At 39.7% G+C, this 21,247-nt stretch overlaps 1 protein-coding gene across 4 annotated transcripts in view; it reads right to left on the bottom strand.

Moving 5' to 3' along the window:
- LOC125454051 (myosin light chain kinase, smooth muscle-like) overlaps window positions 1-21,247 on the bottom strand; it is a 399,944-nt gene that overhangs the window by 158,960 nt on the left and 219,737 nt on the right. For all 4 annotated transcript variants that reach the window (XM_059647275.1, XM_048534324.2, XM_048534323.2 and 1 more), the window contains one exon: window positions 15,399-15,551. In XM_059647275.1, the coding sequence (XP_059503258.1) occupies window positions 15,399-15,551 (153 nt within the window). The remainder of the gene's footprint in view (window positions 1-15,398; window positions 15,552-21,247) is intronic.

The raw sequence follows: 21,247 nt of genomic DNA, 5'->3' as shown, positions 1-21,247 counted from the left end.
GGCTGGTGATCATTTCTCTTGGCCCAACACCTGATCCTCCATCCTTCGCCTTCACCCGAGGGCTACTACAACACTGGCAGCAGTCTAACCTTCAATATACTTAGTAACACCGTACAAATACCCACTTCATGGAATTTGGACTTGAGGCTTCCAGATTTCTAGGCTAACCAATGTCTTCTTAAAAAAATTATTTGTTTACTTCAAAGGCTTTCCAGATCATTTATTCTACTTGCTGAATCCTTTACTTCAAACTTCTCAAACCTGCAACCCTTTATAAATGGATCTCCCACCATAGCAAGCAATTATCTTGAATCATATGAAGCACATTTTCATGACTAAAATGTAAATATAGTAAACTGAAGTATTACTAAATGAAGTAAAGTCACCGTAGTCTTACAGACCACGGGGCTGCTCTCTCATTAGAGAGATAACTGGTGGTGCTTTAACCTGAGGGTTACCATGCTTCAGGTGAGGGGGGAAGTTGAGAAGGAATATCCTTCAAGAAAACCTCAGCTGGTACAGGATTGAACCACGTTTTTGGTGTCATTCTACATCACTATCAGCCATCCACTAACCGAGGCACCCCCGCCTCCACCCCAGTACCTATGAGGCAAATAAAAGCAATTAACAAATAGTTAGATTTTACTCATGCAAACCTTCAATTGCTGGCCCAAGCCCATCTTCCAAACACAAATCTAAAGCTATGGACGAGGGAGAAAAAGTATGTTAACCATTTTCCAGAAATATTACGCTTTAAGAAAAAGTGGACATGTGATTGTAAGTTCATTCCTTGACTCCATGCTGGGTTTTGCTGTGTTGTCATTCACAACAGGATCTGGGGCTTTGGGAAATACAAATCACATAAAAGATGATATCACATGGGAAAGTCAACAACAGCGTATGGGACTTCAGTAACTTAATCTCAGAGTCAAACTTGAGCCTTCATAAAAGCAGTCTAAGTAACTCACTTAACTAGCTCGAGCTTTCTCACTGAGCAATATGTTCCACAGCACAATTGGAAACTCTGATCAGTGAGAAACATTGTGATTATTTAGAATATCTCATTACAATGCCTGGCTCCCAGAGAAAAACAGGATAAAAAGAACAATATTTTACTAACAGTAAGAAAGCAAAGACCACTCAACATAAACAGTCCGAAGTTTGACTATCATTTGCACTATATATAACAGAAAGCAAAGAAAATAACACTTCAACATAAAAAAAAATTAAAAACCTAAAAAGCAGAAGATTCACTCACTTGATTTGAAGGGTCTAAAGAAAATCTTTTAACTAAATAAACAGCCATCACTATACACAACTTTTGATTGTTGCCTCAGAACAGTTTTCAATACATCATCTTTCTTTTAAGCTAAAAAAAATCAGTTTTAATTACAGTTAAAACTGAAGTTGAATGAGGTCAATAACAACAGCAATTTGCATTTACATAGTACCTTTAACAGTAAAACATTGAAATATGCTTCATTAGTGTGTTAACAACAAAAGTTAAACCAAGTCATATAAGAAACTGTGATAATGGGAACTGCAGATGCTGGAGAATCCAAGATAATGAAATGTGAGGCTGGATGAACACAGCAGGCCTAGCTGCATCTCAGGAGCACAAAAGCTGACGTTTCGGGCCTAGACCCTTCATCAGAGAGGGGGACGGGGTGAGGGTTCTGGAATAAATAGGGAGAGAGGGGGAGGCAGACCGAAGATGGAGAGAAAAGAAGATAGGTGGAGAGGAGAGTATAGGTGAGGAGGTAGGGAGGGGATAGGTCAGTCCAGGGAAGACGGACAAGTCAAGGAGGTGGGATGAGGTTAGTAGGTAGGAGATGGAGGTGGGAGGAAGGGATGGATGAGAGGAAGAACGGGTTAGCGAGGCAGAGACAGGTTGGACTGGTTTAGGGATGCAGTGGGTGGAGGGGAAGAGCTGGGCTGGTTGTGTGGTGCAGTGGGGGGAGGGGACGAACTGGGCTGGTTTTGGGATGCGGTGGGGGAAGGGGAGATTTTGAAGCTGGTGAAGTCCACATTGATACAATTGGGCTGCGGGGTTCCCAAGCGGAATATGAGTTGCTGTAACTGCAACCTTCGGGTGGCATCATTGTGGCACTGCAGGAGGCCCGTGATAGACATGTCATCTAAAGAATGGGAGGGGGAGTGGAAATGGTTTGTGACTGGGAGGTGCAGTTGTTTATTGCGAACCGAGTGGAGGTGTTCTGCAAAGCAGTCCCCAAGCCTCCCCAATGTAGAGGAAGCCACACCGGGTACAGTGGATGCAGTATACCACATTGGCAGATGTGCAGGTGAACCTCTGCTTAATGTGGAAAGTCATCTTGGGGCCTGGGATAGGGGTGAGGGAAGAGGTGTGGGGGCAAATGTAGCATTTCCTGCGGTTGCAGGGGAAGGTGCCGGGTGCGGTGGGGTTGGAGGGCAGTGTGGAGCGAACAAGGGAGTCGCAGAGAGAGTGGTCTCGCCGGAAAGCAGACAGGGGTGGGGATGGAAAAATGTCTTGGGTGGTGGCGTTGGATTGTAGATGGCGGAAGTGTCGGAGGATGATGTTCAGCATCTTACAGGGCATACAGAGAGAGAGAGAGAGAGGCAGAGGGGCTTAGGGAAGGAATTTTAGAGGTTATGTTACCCTGCAAAAGTATGGGATATAAATATGGAGTGCTCCATATTGTTGTGATAAGATGGCCTTGAGGCCCAATGATGTTTTCCCTATCTCTGGATAATGGAAGTGTTATGACGTGGCTGAATTGGTTGATTAAAAATTATTTTAGGACTTTAACTGTTATGGACAAACCTGCACTGTGACACTGGGCATGTTTGTACTCGACAGCAAGGAGTTTAGTTATTGTTTCTTAAATGGACAGGATGTATACTTACCATTCACAAACTCCATCTCACCAACTTGTATCTACACAAACTGCCAGCCCAATACCCACCTTCCCTTGCCTCTGCATACATTCAGCTATTCATCAATAGCAGGAACATCATCCCAGCACAAGGTCATACAATGCCTGCCACTGTCCTTTCACCTGCGAAGTTTAGCCCAATACAAGGAAGAGATAGAAGAGAGGAGGAGAGGCTCCACGAATCCACTTGTGGAGAAACACTAACAAATGTACATTCTAAGAAGTGTCCCCTTTACAGACCAAATGATAGACTAGTCATCTAAAAATAAGAAATAAGGAGGGTAATACACGTTTTTGGACAAAATTGGTCCCGTGCTGGGTCAGTTTTCTTCTTCATGGCAGGAATGCTAAACTATCAAAAAATACCTCCAGGAAGCAAGCACAGAAATCTCACCAACTCGGCCAAAGGAGAAGACACTGAAAATCACCATTTGTGGACTGACCATTTATTTAGCACAGGTTCAGGTCCTCCCCTGCAGCTACCATCTGATATTTAGTGAGTGAATTTGTGGGCTATACTTTGATCACATGTGGTACGTGGTGCAAGATCGCTGTAGCATCACTCATACAATTGAATTGCCAGTTCTAAGAATTTTAAGCAGAGTAAAGGGAAGGTTAGATCTCTATCTAACTACGCTACCCCTGAAATAAGGCTGCATCATATTTGCAGTATCTCTAAGATTCCGAAAATATTTAAATTACTGTAATTTCTCAAGGTGTTTCTTTATTTGAAAAGAGAAATAGGCATTAAAAATATAGATATTTGAGAAACAAAAACAAGTGTTAAATTGGTAATGCATGATTATACATCTTATTCACTGACAATAGCATTTTCATTTCCAACATAAATTGTCATATTAAAATGGAGCTACTAAAAAGCCTAAGGCAAACTCCTGCAACACAGAAAACATATTGTTGAGAGATTCTGTTGTTTTCAATTGTTGATGTCTGAGAAAACAAGATCTTATTTGGGTTAACATCCAACACTTATTGTAAATGAATTCAGTATTTGAAATCCTACCACATTCTCAATTTAAAGCATTTGTCTATCAAACAATAGTAATGGCAGAAAATTCAAGGGAAATGTTATCACTGGAGAGGCCATGTTAGAAAGACCTAACAGCACCCTTACTCGGTAGTTGAAATTTACCATTTATGGTATTTGAATGCAGTCTTGGCAGCTAGAATAGTAAGTGTTATGTGGTGAGCATAAGGATTTAACTCCTAAGGAATTCATGTTCAGAACAGTTCAGTCACTGGAAGCTGGAATATTCAAAATGCTGTTAATTTTTAAAGTAACTACTTAAGCTAAATAATCACAATACTCTTTCAAATTCATTTTCAGTTTGAAGCGTAGTATTTGTCTAAAATACTTCTTCAAAATCTATACAAATGTAGACATACTCAAATATATAATCCATAAATTCTAAAAGTATTTGATATGGGCTTTTTGAAACAAGAAAATCACCTTTTTTCTGGCAGGGTATGTAGTTAACTTTCCTGAGAGCATCTTCTGCAGGATCCAGATCAGTTTCAGGACCAGTGCAAAGGTGCTATCAGCACAATGTATTCTTAATGCCTTCCTCCATGGCCCTCCATCCACACCTCCATCAAAAAGTGTGAGGAGTGCATGGGCTTCTTTATTACTAGGTTCAAGATCACCTGAAAGCTTCCTGTGCACCTTTCCATCCCTCAACCAAACTTCCTCTGAAGTTATTTCCCAGCATTGAGCTCACTTATTTTCTCTCTTATCTTTTCTCATGACTCAAACTGTTCATGACAACCATCTCCTATCTATCCTACTTCCATTAACCAACTCACCTGATTTCTCTTCCCAACCCGCACAGAGGTAGTAGGAACTGCAGATGCTGGAGAATCTGAGATAACAAGGTGTGGAGCTGGGTGAACACAGCAGGCCAAGCAGCATCAGAGGAGCAGGAAAGCTGATGTTTCAGGTCTAGACCCTTCTTCAGAAAAGATGAAAGAGGATCTGAAGAAGGGTCTGGACCCGAAACGTCAGCTTTCCTGCTCCTCTAATGCTGCTTGGCCTGCTGTGTTCATCCAGCTCTACATCTTGTTATCTCAGCTAATAAACAGTTCTTTCTTTTTAGGTGTGGTCCTTATCCTTTAAATCTGCCACCATCATCTCTCACCTGAAAGAAACATCCTATCACCCCACTGTCCTTCCAGTTCTGCCCAACCCAATCTGCAAACTCCCTTTCCTCTCCAAAGCCTTGAGTATTATCTCGCTTCCTAAACTGTCGTCCATCTTTCTTGGAAGCCCATGTTTGTCTCCTTCTAATAAGGATTCTGTCCAGCTGCAGTCCCAAAGTAGCTCTTATGAAGTCACAAACTACATCACATAATAAGGCTGTGAAAAAAGTAAACTTTCCCCCTCACCCTTGTCTGCTTACTCAGCCAAAAAATCGATCCCCTATACGTCTGCAGTGTCATTTAAGTGAGAGGACTATACTTACCAGTCCATACTTATCAATCATAGCATATTTGCAGTGCCACTTGCTCCCGTTTCCTGAACGATTACCTCTAGTGTTTTCCAAGGAATTATCCTTGGCCCTCCCTATTTCTCATTTCCATGTTTCTGCCTCATCAACATTATCCAAAAGTACATTGATCATAGAATCCCTCCAGCGTGGAAGTAGGTCATTCTGCCCATTGAGTCTACACCAACCCTCTGAACAGTATCCCACCCAGAACTACACCCCCTACCCTATCCTTGCATTTCCCACTCTCAGTCCTCTGGGCAATTTAGCGTGGCCAATCCACCTAACCTACACATCTTTGGACTATGGGAGGAAACTAGGGCACCCAGAGGAAGCCCACCCTGACACAGGAGAATGTATAAACTCCACACAGGCAATCACCCAAGGCTGGAATTGAACCTGGGTCCCTAGCACTGTGAGGCAGCAGTGATAACCACTGAACCACCATGCTGCATGATTGAGTTTACATGAATGCCAGCAACACCCAGCTTAATAACTCACCAGCACCTCATTTGATGCCTTCACTATTGCTAAATTGATCACACAGCTTATATGATAATCCCTACTGATGAGCAGAAATTTCCTTCAAATGAATACTGGGAATACTAATGCCAAAGTTTTCAGTTCCTATTTCAACTTCATTCCTTACTTACTGACTCCACGCTTCTACTTGACACCAATGTGAGATTAAACCTGCTTCTTCTCAACACTGGTGTCATATCTGACCCTGAAGTCAACTTCTGACCAGGTATCACATCATTACTAAAAATATTATCTTTTGCTACATCTGGAATATCACTCAAACCCACTCTGTCTCAGCTCATCTGTTTGCAGCACCTGATTAATGCCTTGAGATTTGACTGTTTCAATGCACATTTGATTGATGTCCTATATTTTACCCTTTGTAAACTTGAGATCATCTGAAAATCTGCTACCTGTGTCTTAGCTTCCACCAAATTTCATTCACCTGTCATTTGAACTCACACTGGCTACATTGACATAATCCTGATAAATAAAATGCTCATCATTGCTTTCAAAACATAACACCATAAGACCATAAGACACAGGAGTGGAAGTAAGGTCATTCGGCCCATCGAGTCCACTCCGCCATTTAAATCGTGGCTGATGGGCATTTCAACTCCATTTCCCTGCACTCTCCCCGTAGCCCTTGATTCCTTGCGAGATCAAGAATTTATCAATCTCTGCCTTGAATTCATGTATCACATTCCCCTATCATTCTAAAAATCTCCAGCTCACAATCCTCTGAGATCATCGAACTTTGTGTTCTTTAGCAATCTTTATTTGAATTGGTCCACCATTAGTGGCTGCAACTTTTAGTTGTCTAAGCCAAAGGTTCTGAAGTTCCCTTTGTACATTGCTTTACCTCAGTTTATTCCTATACGACACCCCATAAAGCTACCTCTTTGACTTATGTTTTTGGTCATTTGCTCTAATATCTCATGTGATTTGGCATCTTGGTTTGCTTCATAATGCTGATATGAAAGATCTTGGGAGGTTTCATTATGGTCAAAGGTGCTGTATGAATAAAGGTTATTATTAAATAAAAGTCAGCCACACTTGATTGGAAGGCTATTGGTCATTTAGCCAGTAATACTGGAGGGAAGCGGAATTGATTTTGTGGATCCCTGGTGAGGACAGGAAATATGAATACGTATAATAAGTTACAAACGTAAAAATGAGTGTTTTCATAATTTTGGGACAGGCGTGTGCAAAGTATTGTGATCAATATACTACTCTCTGTAGACTTTTCCCTGTAGTTAAATACTAAAACAAAGGTATGAGCAAAAATAAATGTACAGTCATACTGTTCTATAAAATATTTTCAGTAAAATATTCATAAGAAAATAATTTTCTCAATGCTTGAAACATAGCCTGAAATACTACTACTTTTTTTTTGCAGTTTACTGAACTAAACCTTCAGCAATGACATTAAAATAAACATATCAAAAGACTCCAATACTTCTGTTTATCTTAAACTCAACTATTAACACTATCCCGGTAATAACAAGTGTGGGTGGCTGAACTAAATCTTCATAATGTGTTTCTGGGTTAAATTCATATCGTCATTCCTTAGCACAACTGATGACAATTCACATTATGCCTGAAAATGATGCAATTCATCTCAAAACCAATGCAACTGAAGCCTTTTTAACTGTTAAATTCTAGTAATGACCTGTAATCATCAATAGCTGCAACTTCAAAATATCACAGAATTGTTTGATAACATCAGCCCCAATCATTGATCTTAACACTCCTTATAATAAATGGGTGCCAATCTCCTACGTCACAGAGTTATTTCTATTTTAGGTATTTCACAATAGCCTCATCTTCTTTCCCCTCCTGTAACACATGTCTGTACCTCCTTACTGTAAGTGCAGAGTGACAATAGAAAGACAGCTAGAAAAGAAGACACTTAAATATCTGTGCTTTGGTCACGGTGATTGTGCTGTTTGAGAGAAAACTGAAGCTTGTTGATATGTAGAAATTAATAGGAGTTATTGCCATCTACAGGCCAGAAAAAGCAACAGCGTGTTAGATAGTGGCAGAAGTACTGGTTTCTTCTGGTAGGATCTGAGGCAATATTCCGTCTCAGCAGTGTGACAACCAAGAGGTCTCCACATTGGATACACACAAGTTGGAACCTTCAAGATACCACGCACGTAAGGCAGTGCAATAGAAATGGACAGGGCACATAACCGTATCAACCAAGCGTGTTTAAAAATAATCAGAGGGTAGGTTGGTCTATGGCTGAGTGTGTATGAGTTTGAGCAGCAGTAAAACCCTGGCTTTGGATCAGTATACTACCTTATTGTTCTGTTCTTAAGAGGACAATTATTGAACAGCCTGCTAAGCATGTTGTTTACAAATGACCAATGCACGAGTAACATTTTGGAAAGACTGTGGAGCACTGGATGGTTGGGTCAAGGCTTTCTTAACATTTATCAATGTATTATCAAGTTCATGACCTAGTTTTGAAAACAATTTTGTGTATGAAGGGAAAAAAAGGAAGGAAAAACATTTTGAACCAAGATTTTTGGTCATGACTTGTGAAAATCTGGAATGCTTTATAATCGTGAAGTGGTTCCAATTTCACAGGCAGGCTTAAAATAAAATCAAATGAGGTACAGTACATAGTGCTCCCACATATGTTGTCGTGGATTTTGCAGTAATAATGACAGTGAAAATGTGCGCATTCACATCATTTCTTCTTTGAAATTTAGTGCCACTTCAGAGGCAAGATTTGTATCTCCATGCGGTGATGGAAGCAAGTTTCCAAATACAGGACATAGGCTCAGGTTGTCATTATGGATATGAATTTTGGAGATGGAAGCAATCTCAGATCTGCAAATCTGATCTCTCAAAATGGTTGCCTGCTCTTCCCATTTTCAGAATGGGTTGTGGGTTGGAAGTGGCTGAATTGGGCAGACTGAGCAAGTCTGCCAGTTCCTGAGTTGGACTGAGTGGAGAGCCTGCCTGGGAACTCCAGTGTTGTAGTCAAAGTTTCAAAAGGAAGACTATGATCATATGAATCAGTAGCAGACACAGGCCATTCAGCTCCTTGAACCTGTCCTACTATTCAATAAAATCATGGTTCATCTGTTTGTATTTCAAATTTCACATTCCCACCTACTCCACTAACTTTGATTCTTTTGTCTAACAAGAATCTATCTTCAAATTCATTCAACCCTCTGAGAAAACAAAACTCTTCACTTCAGTCCTATTGAGTGACCTTTATTTCTTAAATAGCGAAGCATAACACTTTTAATTTTGTAATAAACGATAGCAATCAATTTGCTTTCTTAATCCTTTGGCCAACCTGCATCCTAACATTTTGTTATTCATGCAGTAGAACACCTTAACCCCTCCAAATGTCAGAGTTCTGCAGTCAGTCATTTAAGTCATGTGCATTTTTCTTGTCAAACTTCACATTTTATCACTTTATACTCCATCCACTAGTTTTTGTTCACTCATCAAACCTATTTATATCAATTGCCTTCTTCTTCACAACATGCTTTCCTACCAATCTTGGTCTCATCTGCTGATTTAGCTACCATGCCTTTGGTCTCTTCATTGAAATCATTGATACGAATTGGAAAGATTTTAGACACCAGTACAGACCCCTCTTTATTAAAACATTAACTCATATCTCCTGCTCACACCCACTCTCTCTCTATGTATGCCCCATCACTGTTAACCCATGCCATCTATCTGTATACATCACAAATGTGCTATGCCTGGCTACTCATTCCTCATTACCATACCACCTATGCCAGCTTCATCCTATTGACCCATCTCCCATGGTCACTGCTATCCCTTTTGCCAACTCAGTGCCAACTTCTACCTGGACACCCAGCGCACTTTTTCCTTCCCTCTCCTTGCCACATGTAACACGGGTATGCCTCGGGAGTCCTTTTGGCAGAAGATTTAGTTTATTGATGGCTTCACTATTAGCAAAAATACTCATTGACTGGGAAAAAAATTGATACTTTAAAATCGCTTTCACTAATCGTTTATGTAAATAAACATTCCAGTTCCATGTTGAATAACTTCTATGTTTCATGCTTCATATAAACTAACATTTCCATTCCATATACATAGTTGCTAGTCAAAATGCTTACTTAATAGACACTCCTTTGTGAAAAAAGATCGTTCAGGAAATCACTCATGAAGATTGTATCCTATCATGGGCTTATGTCAATAGCAGCAATGAAAGAACAAGCAGTGCTTTTCAAAAAAAAGACATTTTTTGGACAATTCCTCGATAGCCATTTAGCAGTTACACAATCATCATCCCAGTCATCAACAAAGAAATGGAAGGAATCACCAAAAGTGCAATCAAGCAATATTCACTCAGCAATAACATGCTCTCTGATGCTCTATTTGACTTCCACCAGGGTCACTCAGTTCTTATTCTCCTTACAACCTTGACCCAGATATGAAGAAGAGAACTGAACTCCAGAGATGAGCTGAGAATGACTGCCCTTGATACCAAGACTGCATTTGATGAATTATGCCTTCATGGAGCCTCACAAAACTGGAGTCAATGGGAATCAGGAAGAAGTTTTCCAATGGTTGGAGTCAGACCTCATCACAGAGGAAAATGTTCATGGTGGTTTGTGATCAGTCATCTCAGCCACAGGACATCTCTGAAGTAACTCCTCTGTTGGCCCAACCATCTTCAGCTGCTTCATCGATAATCTTCCCTCCATTACAAGGTCAGAAGTGAAGATGTTCACTAATGGTTCAGAATCATGACCTGTCTCAAACTGAAGCAGTCTGTAAATTATACACTAAGACCCAAACAACATCTAGACTTGAGCTAACGAGTGGCATGTAATATTCACAGCACACAAGTGACAGACATGATCATCTCCAACAAAACAAGGCCTAATCACCATCCCTTGATTTCAATTACATTACCATTACTGCCTGTGCAATATTGTCATGCTGTGGGTTAATATTGACCAGAAATTAAACTGGACTAGTCATACTAACACTATGGCTATGAGACCAAGGCATATGATAGGAATTCTGTTGCGAGTAACTCACCTCCCATCTTTCCAAAGCCTGTCCAACAACTATAAGGCACAAGTCAAGTGTGTAATGGAATGGTTTCCAATTCCATGGATGAGTGCAGCTCCAACAACACTCAGGAAGCTTGACACATTCCAGAACAAAGCAGCCCACTTGATCGATCCCCATCCACCACCTTCAGCATTCACACAATTCACCACTGGTGCACAGGACTAGATCCAAAGAGGGATTCAGTGGGAATACTAACCATCCAAAAAAGTGTACTGAGAACAGAGCTGCTCAAATCTGGTCTAATCTCCAGAGTCCAGGTTTCACACTCAGGAACTCCAGAGTCTGATTTTACGAGATGTAGCTGACTATTTAGATAGTCAACTGCCTCTGGGAACCATGGATACACAAACTATTCATTATCACCAAATCCATTCCCTGCAAAAACGAGAGACGATGGATTTGGGGTGAGTCTTGGGATTCCCAATTTCTTCTAGCATTTTCACATGGAGGAAACACTCTCTGTCATGCTGAAAATCTGGACTGTAGTTTTTGTTAAGAGAAAGCTATTTTTCTGTGCTTTTTTTTGACTCCATGGCATTTTCAAGAGGCCTTTTGGAGTAGAGTAGATCCAGTGTACAAAATGTATTTGCAGTCCCATCATAGGAGCGTCACCATCAAAAACAGTAAATAAAAATTGCTCATCCTAATGCTCACTACTTTTCTTTCCTGTTATCCTCTAACAAAACATGTCTCCTCAATCAAGGGTGTGGCCTCTCTGCCAGGTTGGGAAGAGGACAGGATTGGAAGGGAGCAACTTTTTTCAAGCAGTTTTCTGAGTTTTTAAAACTGCAAAACCAAGGCATTCTCTGCCAGGGAAGGAGATGTGCAAGGAGCAGTTACTGCAGGTAACAGCCAGCACAGCTACAGATCTGCCACCAACAGATCTTTATTTCAGCCTCCAAGTCTTCAGCAGTCAAGTTGTTCTCTTACACATCATGGGCATGCACTGCCTTTAGTACACTGGTGGACAGTGCAGCAATAGCATCAGCAGCTGAAATCCTGCAGCCACTGGCGCACAGATCTGAGGGCAGGAAGAACCATGACACCAAGTATCTGCAAGGCAGAGATTTTAAAGAATAAGGCAATGCCCACCCAAAGGTACACAGGATAATTCCCTGAATATAATTGATGGGTAACATCAGGGAGTCTTACCTGAGAGATAGTAGCTGAGTTGTACATCTTTCTGCGACTACAGGCAAGAGATGCCAGATGCATACTCTCTCAATGGCTTCAAGCATGACAGCGCTCCTTCCTGGTGAGTCATTTCAAGGTTTTGTAGCTGACAGAATTTACGGTAACCAATACTCTTTTGCCAGGGTGGCACAGTTTTCCTTTTAAGACAGACAGTGCACCACAGTCACAGTAACAGGATTTGCCGAGGTTACAGCTCTCTTCCACAGTTAGGTGCACTTTAGATATATGCACGTGGCAATATGGGCACACATGCAATATTCAGGGAGGTACATTCAAAATGTCAGTCTACAGCAACGTTGCAATATAGATATGCGATCATTTTCTCAATACTTACTCATAAAAATAATGAACTTAGTAGCTCACACAGTTAAGTTCAATTTTATTGACACTATGTATGCCTAAAGAGATGGTGTTGCCAAGAAATCCCCTCTTGTTCCAGTCTAGCTAACACTTTTTGCAGTTTTCACACTAAATATATTTTTTATGGAATGTGCTCCACCCTTGAATCTTCCAAACATTTCTGATGCATAGATGGTACATTCATGATCACTGAAGCTGTAGCACAGCTTAATAATACACTCCTTCCCTTGGTCAAATTCACTTTGGAAATAAAACAAACTAATGAGCTCCCTTTCTTTGATGTGCTCGTGGAGAAATCTGGTTACGGGTTCTGCACGCTGGTCTGTCACATGTCTACCTTCACCTGAAAACATACAGATTGGGATTTGTGTTGTTTGACATGCTGTAAATTGACCTTACTAGCAACCTTGCAAATTGGGCCCTAACCATTTGTTCACCCTGCAAGCTTCATATGGAAAATACATTGTGAATGTTAACGCTATCATGCAGGACAATGTCTATCCTGACCAGATCATTCTTCACAGTGCAACATGCAAATGTACAAGTAGGCCAAAGTCCTGAAAAGTGCCTGGTCAACCTCAGTTTACTCCACAAAGGCAAAGCATCTCAAAACAGTTTGAGCAACAGGTTGATGAAACTCTTTCATGCTGCTACCCATGTGATACTTTGCACGAATAGAATAATGCCATCAGTCCATAAAGGTCTGCATATCACACAATTAAGCAATGTCATATGTGAATTTCAGTGCTCGTACAATGCCAAGTACTTAAGCTATATATCCCAACTGATGCAGACAAGTAGCATATTGTTTATATTGTTTCAGTTGCTTGTAATGGGCAGTGTTCAGACCATAAACAAACATTCAGCACTTGCGAAACTGCAGTCCAAAACTTCCACTGTTCGATGTCATTTTGTGAATCCACAGCACATAACAAACAATCTTGAGTACACTTAAAGCTACACTAACAACCAATAGCAGTGAAGCTTGTAATAAAGCTCATTTACACTTGTTAGTTTCTTTTCCTCCGCTTAGTACTTGTCAGAAATGACAGACAAGCACATGTAGGGACCAGTTTTCTGTAACGAAATGTTCAAGCTTTGTGCCTATTTGAATTACCCTGGAACTTCAGGAGCCTTTTCTTCATGGCAATACCTCATCCAAACAACAACTTTTTTCCCAGTGTATAAATTGTTGTGATGATTTGATACTCTTGCATTTACCCTATTGAATGCAGGATAAAATGTTTTGGCATTGTGTCTCTCCTTGCAGTGAAATCAAACTAATATGTTTATATTTGCAGAAATTTAATATAATATTACATTGATTGCAAAAATTTGTTGTGAACGTATTGTAGTGAACAACTTTGAAGTTATCTGCTCAGGTCAGAAAAATAAAAATATGTGGAATAGTTTTCTGAATGATGTACAGGTAGGGCATCCTCTTGTTCCAGGACTAGGAGTGAAGGCCATAACACTAAGCCATGCCAGCCTGATCTGAGACTGTTGGCACACTGCAGCGTCAGTCGTCTGGAGGAAAAGGAGCACTGGGTTGGGGTAGGTTGTAAATGAGAGAAGTTTGGAAAGATGTGGCAAGTAAATTCTCTAGGCCTTGCAGTGAAAACTCCTCCAAAAAACTCAACCCAACTGGCTCTTGGTTAAAAATTGTAAGATTCAGCCCATTGTGTGGAAAAGTGCTGGCATTGTGAAAATCTTCGGTTTTTGGAGATTTGAAGCTGACGCAGGCTGCCAGAAAACTATAACTATAAATAAGCATAAAAAAATTTCAAATGATAAACAAGGTATTTTTTTTATCTACACTCAAAAGGTTTTCAGCTTTGACCTCAGTCAGTGGGATGTGTTTTTGCAAGTTTATGTAAAAAGGTACACTTTAAGTTACTGAGCAGTACAACCAAGCTAAAACATACAAAACCTCTAAATACAGTCTTTGGTAAGTTTGGTAACAAGCTTAGCGCTTAGTTTGTTTAAGCTGCTGTTGCAATGCAAAAACTTTAAAATATTTACATGTTTAAATTAATGCGTAAATGAGGAAGACTAAAAGAAAAGGAGTAGCAAATGTAAAAAGAAGGATCAGTCAATGCTGCCTTTCAGTGCATTGCATTGTATCTTGCAGTAGTAGAATGTATTTTTTCCTTTGTGATTTCTTGTTAATGAAGTTTCTGATTTTTCCTCTCTACAACTTGCAGGAATATCAACTAAAATTAGGCTTTTCCCCAAATGGAAAATTAACATGCTGATGCAACACACACAATGAATGATGACTAATGCAAGACTTGGCAATGGTTTACCTATCTCCACTTTCAATGCAAGCAACTAAGAAATCCAAGACTATGAGCAATGAGATCTTTTTGCAAAATTTGAAGGCAATTCCAAAACTAAACTACACAAAATACTCAGTGCCTAACTTCATAGACAATTTAAGCAGGTTTAATGCACATAACATTTTTTTATGCATAAATAGTTCATCACATTGAGACAATGCTCACAATGAATTGTGAATTGACCAAATTTGCTCCTTCCATTGTTCCCGGAGGTTCATTTTGCTGTTCTGGCCATGCTAATACTTGCACATCCAGAAATTTACAAGACAGGGGTTTTTCCAGCTGAGAGATCAGGAATAAACTCTAACCTATGGAGCAATTTGTCACACTTCAGAAAATTCTGGACCAATGCTTGAGCAGAATTGAACCATTAAAGGAAGCTGAATAACAGGATGACGGTCGAACTACTCTCATAAGGAATGCTCAAGAGAAATAGTTCATGAGTTTGCATCTTTACGTATGGATTTTAATGGTTGTCTTACCTTTTACTGTCACTTTAGCACAGCAAGATGTCCTTCCAAATTTGTTTTCTGCTACACAGGTATAAATAGCATCATCTTCTGGCAAAGCATCTTGTATGTAGAGTTTTGCGACATCATTTTCAAATGAGCTGTGAGCGTACTGAATGGGCGTATCTGTGGATTAAACAGAATAAAAGGAACCATAAAACACGATCCTCGAACAATATCATGTAGCTGTTTCATTAAATTACCATCACATCTCACCAGGATGTGTTGACAAAGCTCATTCTCCTCCATGAACAATTAAGTGCATTATCTACTTCCCAAACATCCATGATCTGCTGAGTGTCTGAACACACTGTTTCAGAATATGAGCTTTTAAAATTGTTTACAAGGTGAAAGGGTAAAATTCTTCCAATCTCTCTCTACGGCCTGCAGCTTTCTTCTGGAAGATGATCAGCCTGCAAATCCTTTAAGTTCTATCACTTTCAGTTGTCTGCATTAGACCCAAGAGGAAGGTCCATGTTGCATTGCTTTGACCGCCTCTTTCTTGAGCAAACTCTCTATAATTTCCTCCGTTTCTAAGATATTCCTATTAAAATACTGAAGAACTCAGAAGAACATGAAGTTCCTCTTCTGTGATCCATGCAAATTTAAAATAGCCCAATCTCTACTCACAGATAGCAGCACAGGAATAAGAATAGCCATTCAATCACTCAAGCCAGTTTGGTTATTCCAACAGATCCTGATTGATGTGCACATTAATTCCACATTCGCACCTTGGTTCTATAAATCTTAATATCTTTGCCTCATAATAAAAAAATTGACATTCAGCTTTAAATTCTCAATTTACTCAGTTTCAGCAGCTGTTGGAGACAGTTGCAGATTTCCACTACACTTCATTGCTTCCTGATATCACTTCTGAACAGTCATAATGACATGATGTGTGTTTGTTCTGGATTCTCCCAATAGAGGAATGAGTATCTCTTGATCTCCAAATTATGGTGCCTGCCTACCCCATCAAATCCTTTCATCATTTTAAACACCTTGATTAGATCACTCCTTAATCTTCTATACTCAAGAGAATATAAGCCTAGACTGTGCTTCCTGTTCTTGTAATATATAACATTTATTGTGTTACTTAACTTATTGCTGTCAGTGAATTTGATTGTATGGCTCTCTACTCCTTCAGCCAAAGTCACTTATAATGAAAAACTCAGGGCTAAGTACAGGCACCTGGGTTCCTGTCAACTGAAGACAATACCTAGTATTCACAAGCTGCCTCATATATCTTAACCAACAGCCAATCCATGTCAATATTTTACTTCTGATTCCATGGGTTCTCTTTTGTAGAAGCCTCTTACTTGGAACTTGATCAAATTCTTTCGGAAATACACATTAGTAACATCCATCAGCGCTCCCACTTTGTATCCCAGTTCTCTTGAGGTAAAGTCCCATTTTCTATTAGCCTTTTGCAATATATTTATACTGCTCTTATCCATGGATCACTGCACAGGGGCATTTACATACTTCTGCGATCAGCTGTGTAACCATTGAACACAGACAACCGTGTTCTTCACAGAATGGTTGTCCCTCACCAGATGCCATTATTACTGTAAACTTGAAGCCAGTGTCTTGGGTGTGCACGCGTGTGGTAGGCCCTGGGAATTAAGATGACCCTTGATCATGGTGAGAATCTGTACACGGAGCCTGTTGATCCGCAGCTACCACATGGTTCTGGTTGTTGAGAACGCTCACCGACTCCTACTGCCTGCCATTGATGTAGCCAAATTTATAGGCTTATAATCAATGAGTTTGGCCATGAAATGACACATGGTCATTGTGTCCCAAAGTGGGGCTTGAAATGGCAGCTGTTGAACCAGAGGCAGGGACCGTGCCATTGCATCAAGAGATCTCCTATACTCATGCGTCCACACTGCTTGAGTGATCGTAAGGAGTCAATTTGTATACAGGATTTGACATGACATACGTGAGCATCTCATACGTAAACATGCTTGTGTGATCTTTCAGTTTGCATCTTTGAATGCCTATAACATAATCATGGTTCATCTCATGTTGCCACACGTCATATTTAATACCAAACCACACTGTTTTTCTCTCTACAGATGCTGCCAGACATGCTGAGTTTTGCAAACACTTTCTGTTTTTTAGTTTCACCTTTAAAACCCCTGGTTCCATCATCATTAAATCACTGAGTTCTGCTCAGCTGTTGTCTTCTAGCCTCAACCTGTCTATATCAAGAATGTGATTCATTAAAAGGTTCATATATGAGACAGAATGAGGTGACTGGTCTTTTACTGTTGCGATACTTTGCTCACAGGTCCGAAAAACAATCAGGGCTTAGGCAGCTGCTCAAGAATTAAACTGGTCATGTCATGTTCTTAAATCATCTGGAATACCTCCAGAAATATGTGCATTAACATTAAATAGCAAAGTCTTTCATTTGTGTAATGTCCTGATTTTAAAACAAATGTCGGCCATGTGTCTTTGAATGAGGAAACCATTTTCTGAATGTACCATCTTGATTGCATCCTTATTTTTCCATTTTCGTTGGCCTCTGCTTCTGCCCATTTTGCATCCGTACTAGAATTCGGTTTTAGCCCTCCTACATTTAAAACGATCGGTCGTAGCTCAAACTCACAACACTTTCATTACATGGTTGTAATTCATTTTACATTCTTGTTTGCATCTGAAAACAGGGCCATCTGCTATTTGTAATGACCCCCTTGCCCTGCATGGGTTCAACTAAATCATTCAAGTGAATTGCTGTGAACTACAAAAATATTCTTGCACTCAATAGCGGAACTATCCAATTTACTTCTGGCAAGCACTATTGTACTGAATAAACTGCTTCATGTGACCAGAACGTGGGGGAAAGCTTCCTGTTGGTGCCTAAAGCAAAGGAATTTGGGGAGGTCAAAGTGAAACAAGTTTAAAATCATTTTTGAAAAAAATGCCAGTTCAGGACTTTATGTAATGAAATTTGAATTAATGGAAGAAGATCAGTTTGTAACTTATACAGACTGCTGAATATCTTTTTTGTGTGGCTTGCACATTCTTACTAAAAATAAGGAAAACAAGACTGCTCCATAACAAATAAGATGATCTCAAAGTTAGATTAACTTCATGTTCCTTAAATTGAAGAGTGAATTTAAAAACTATACAAGACATGTTGCACAAAATGTACAACCAAACCAAAAGAGGAAGTTTTTTTGAAAACAGAACAAATGCATTTATATTCATAGAAAATGCCTAAGGCCCAGGTTTTGCTGGACACAAAAAAGACCAAGGCAGTTAGCAGTTATGTTTTATAGTCAATAAAATTGACAGGAACCTTTGCCACTCTACTTATGTGCAATCAAATGTGAATGCTGGAACACGGGTAAGCAATTAATTGGTCTTTTCCTATTGCTACGTGCTTACATACTAAACTTCCAATTGCAAATCCACTCCATCATCAAGTCCATTTAGCTCTACCTCCACGACATTGCCCAAATCTCCGTTTATGTGCTGCAAAAACAAACATGTGTGCCTTTGTTACCTCTAGATTTCCAATGTTCGTCTGGCTGGTTTACCATGTTTCACAATCTATAAACTTGAACTCATTCCAAACTCTGCTGGCCACCTTCTAAATTGCAAAGTCCCATTGTTATACAACTTGCTCCTTCTTTGGTTCCCTGTTAAGCTGTGCCTCAATCTTAGAACACACATTCTCATTTTCATGTCTCTCCATGTCCGTGTCCCATTCTATTTCTGTAATCTCCTCCAGCCCTCTGAATCACTCAGATATATATACCACTCTAATTCTGACATGTTGAGCAACCGTGGATTTAATTGTTGTGGCCATTGGTGAGGCGCGCCTTCACCTGCATTGATTCCCTATCCTAAACATCTGCCCTTCTACTTCTTTCTTTTCCTTTAAAGGTGCTCTTCAACATGTGCCTTCATTGGTCCAAGATTTTAGTTGCCTGGCCTAATATTTTATTATGTGTCAAATTTTGGTTTATAAAACTCCTGAAAATATACTTGGGATGATCTACTACATTAAAGGTATTCTATAAATGCAGGTTATCGTTGTTTTATCTTATAGTTTTATGGGAACTTGTAGACATGTCAAGAGATTGGGTGGGGAGGTGGTCAGGAATCTTGGGTTAGTTGGTTAGGGAAGCTGGAATCAGGAGGAAGGAAGATCATGAATCATTTAGCTCAGGAATAGGAGGTCAGGGACCAAGAGTTTAAGAGATCGATTGTCTGTGATCTCAGAACTGAAGAGTAGACAAACCAAATGTTTAATTCAACATGTGTACGTCCATTACATGCACAGATGGACTGGTGAGTTTTTAGTGATGCTTGTTTAAGTAAAACGGCTCTGAAAAATTGTTATGGTTAAAAATACACAATCTCCAGGAAACACAATTTGTCCACGTTAGCCTGCACTACATACGATCTGTCAATGTCTATTTTTAAAGCAGATCACAGAGATCTGGCACACACAGACATTGCATTATAAAAGGAAAAATTTGACTCTATATCTGCGGTTACCTTAGATTTTCTCCAAATGCAGAAAGGTACTTCCTTGGGTTATTCATGATTACAACTGTATGTTATATTCAATGAAACTGTAATTATCCAATTTTTAATAGTTTACATAACATAAACCCTCTATTCCAATGCACCTCTAAGTTAGATTTTCTTTACAGTCATTGCTCAATTTGCTTATTCTCTTTTATTCTCTTAGCTTTATAACATCATAACACAATCATTAGGCAGAAACAAAAGTGGAGGCATTCTGAAATACTGAGCAAGTAGATCACAAGTGAGGCATCATTAATCAAGGAAAACTGGAGAGAAACAGTCAGGAGTCTTATTGCACCCCATGTTGAAACAACAGATTGAGGAAAAAGAAAACACAAATGCAATGATAGTCAAAATGCATTGGAACATTTGATAAAAATTTCAAGCTGCACCCTTGTTACAAATTTATGGCTGATTGCATATTCACTTTGATATCAAAATGTTGAGCGTGTCCCATAGAAGTTCTAACACATTTTATGCAGGAGTGCACATACTCTAACCAATATCTAATTATACAAGATGATATGAAGAAAATGCATCCATTCAGAAGTGGAATTGAATATTGAGCCCTACAGGTTGTAAAGTGCCTGAATGAAAAGTAAAGCTTTGTTCCTGTAGCTCATGTTATTCCGCATCAGAACACTGTAGCTTGTCCAGGACCTCGCTCACAGCAGAGTGAAGTCATTTCTCCTACCCATGCCTATCATTTACACTCATTTTAAATCTCCTTTACTCCATCAGCAATCCCTTGGACTTCTGCTCTAGTCACCATCACAATGTTATCCACTTGCTGCCCCTCATCCTCTGTTGACAGTATTAAAAACATTAATTTTCCAGCTCCTTTCAGTTTTGAACAAGTGATATATTGGACTCAAAATGTTAACTCTGTTTCTCTCCCCACAGATGCTGTGAGACCTGCTGAGTTCATATTTCAGATTTCCAGTATCTGTGGTATTTTGTTTAAGGACTAGCATGTCCCACTGATCATTTTGTCTAAATCTTGGAACATAAAGTTCTTTTTTGCAATCCTACACCTTTGCATCTGGGATTCGAGAAAAAAAATATGGTGGCCTCCTGATTGGGGTATCACATGGTGAAGTATCCAATTTTCATCTAATTTTTTCCTTGCTCTTTTATCCATTTCAAAATATGTCATACCCTTATCTTAATTAGGATATGTGCAAGTGAATCTCTGCTGGATTTGGAATAATTGTTTAGGACCTTGAATGGAGATTGGGGGGAGATATAGGAGCAGGAGCAGTACTTCATGCAGT

This window comes from Stegostoma tigrinum, chromosome 7 (assembly GCF_030684315.1).
Source record: "Stegostoma tigrinum isolate sSteTig4 chromosome 7, sSteTig4.hap1, whole genome shotgun sequence".
Lineage (NCBI taxonomy): Eukaryota > Metazoa > Chordata > Chondrichthyes > Orectolobiformes > Stegostomatidae > Stegostoma > Stegostoma tigrinum.
Note: the sequence above shows the minus strand (reverse complement) of the source record. Positions and strands in the feature narration are given on the sequence as shown.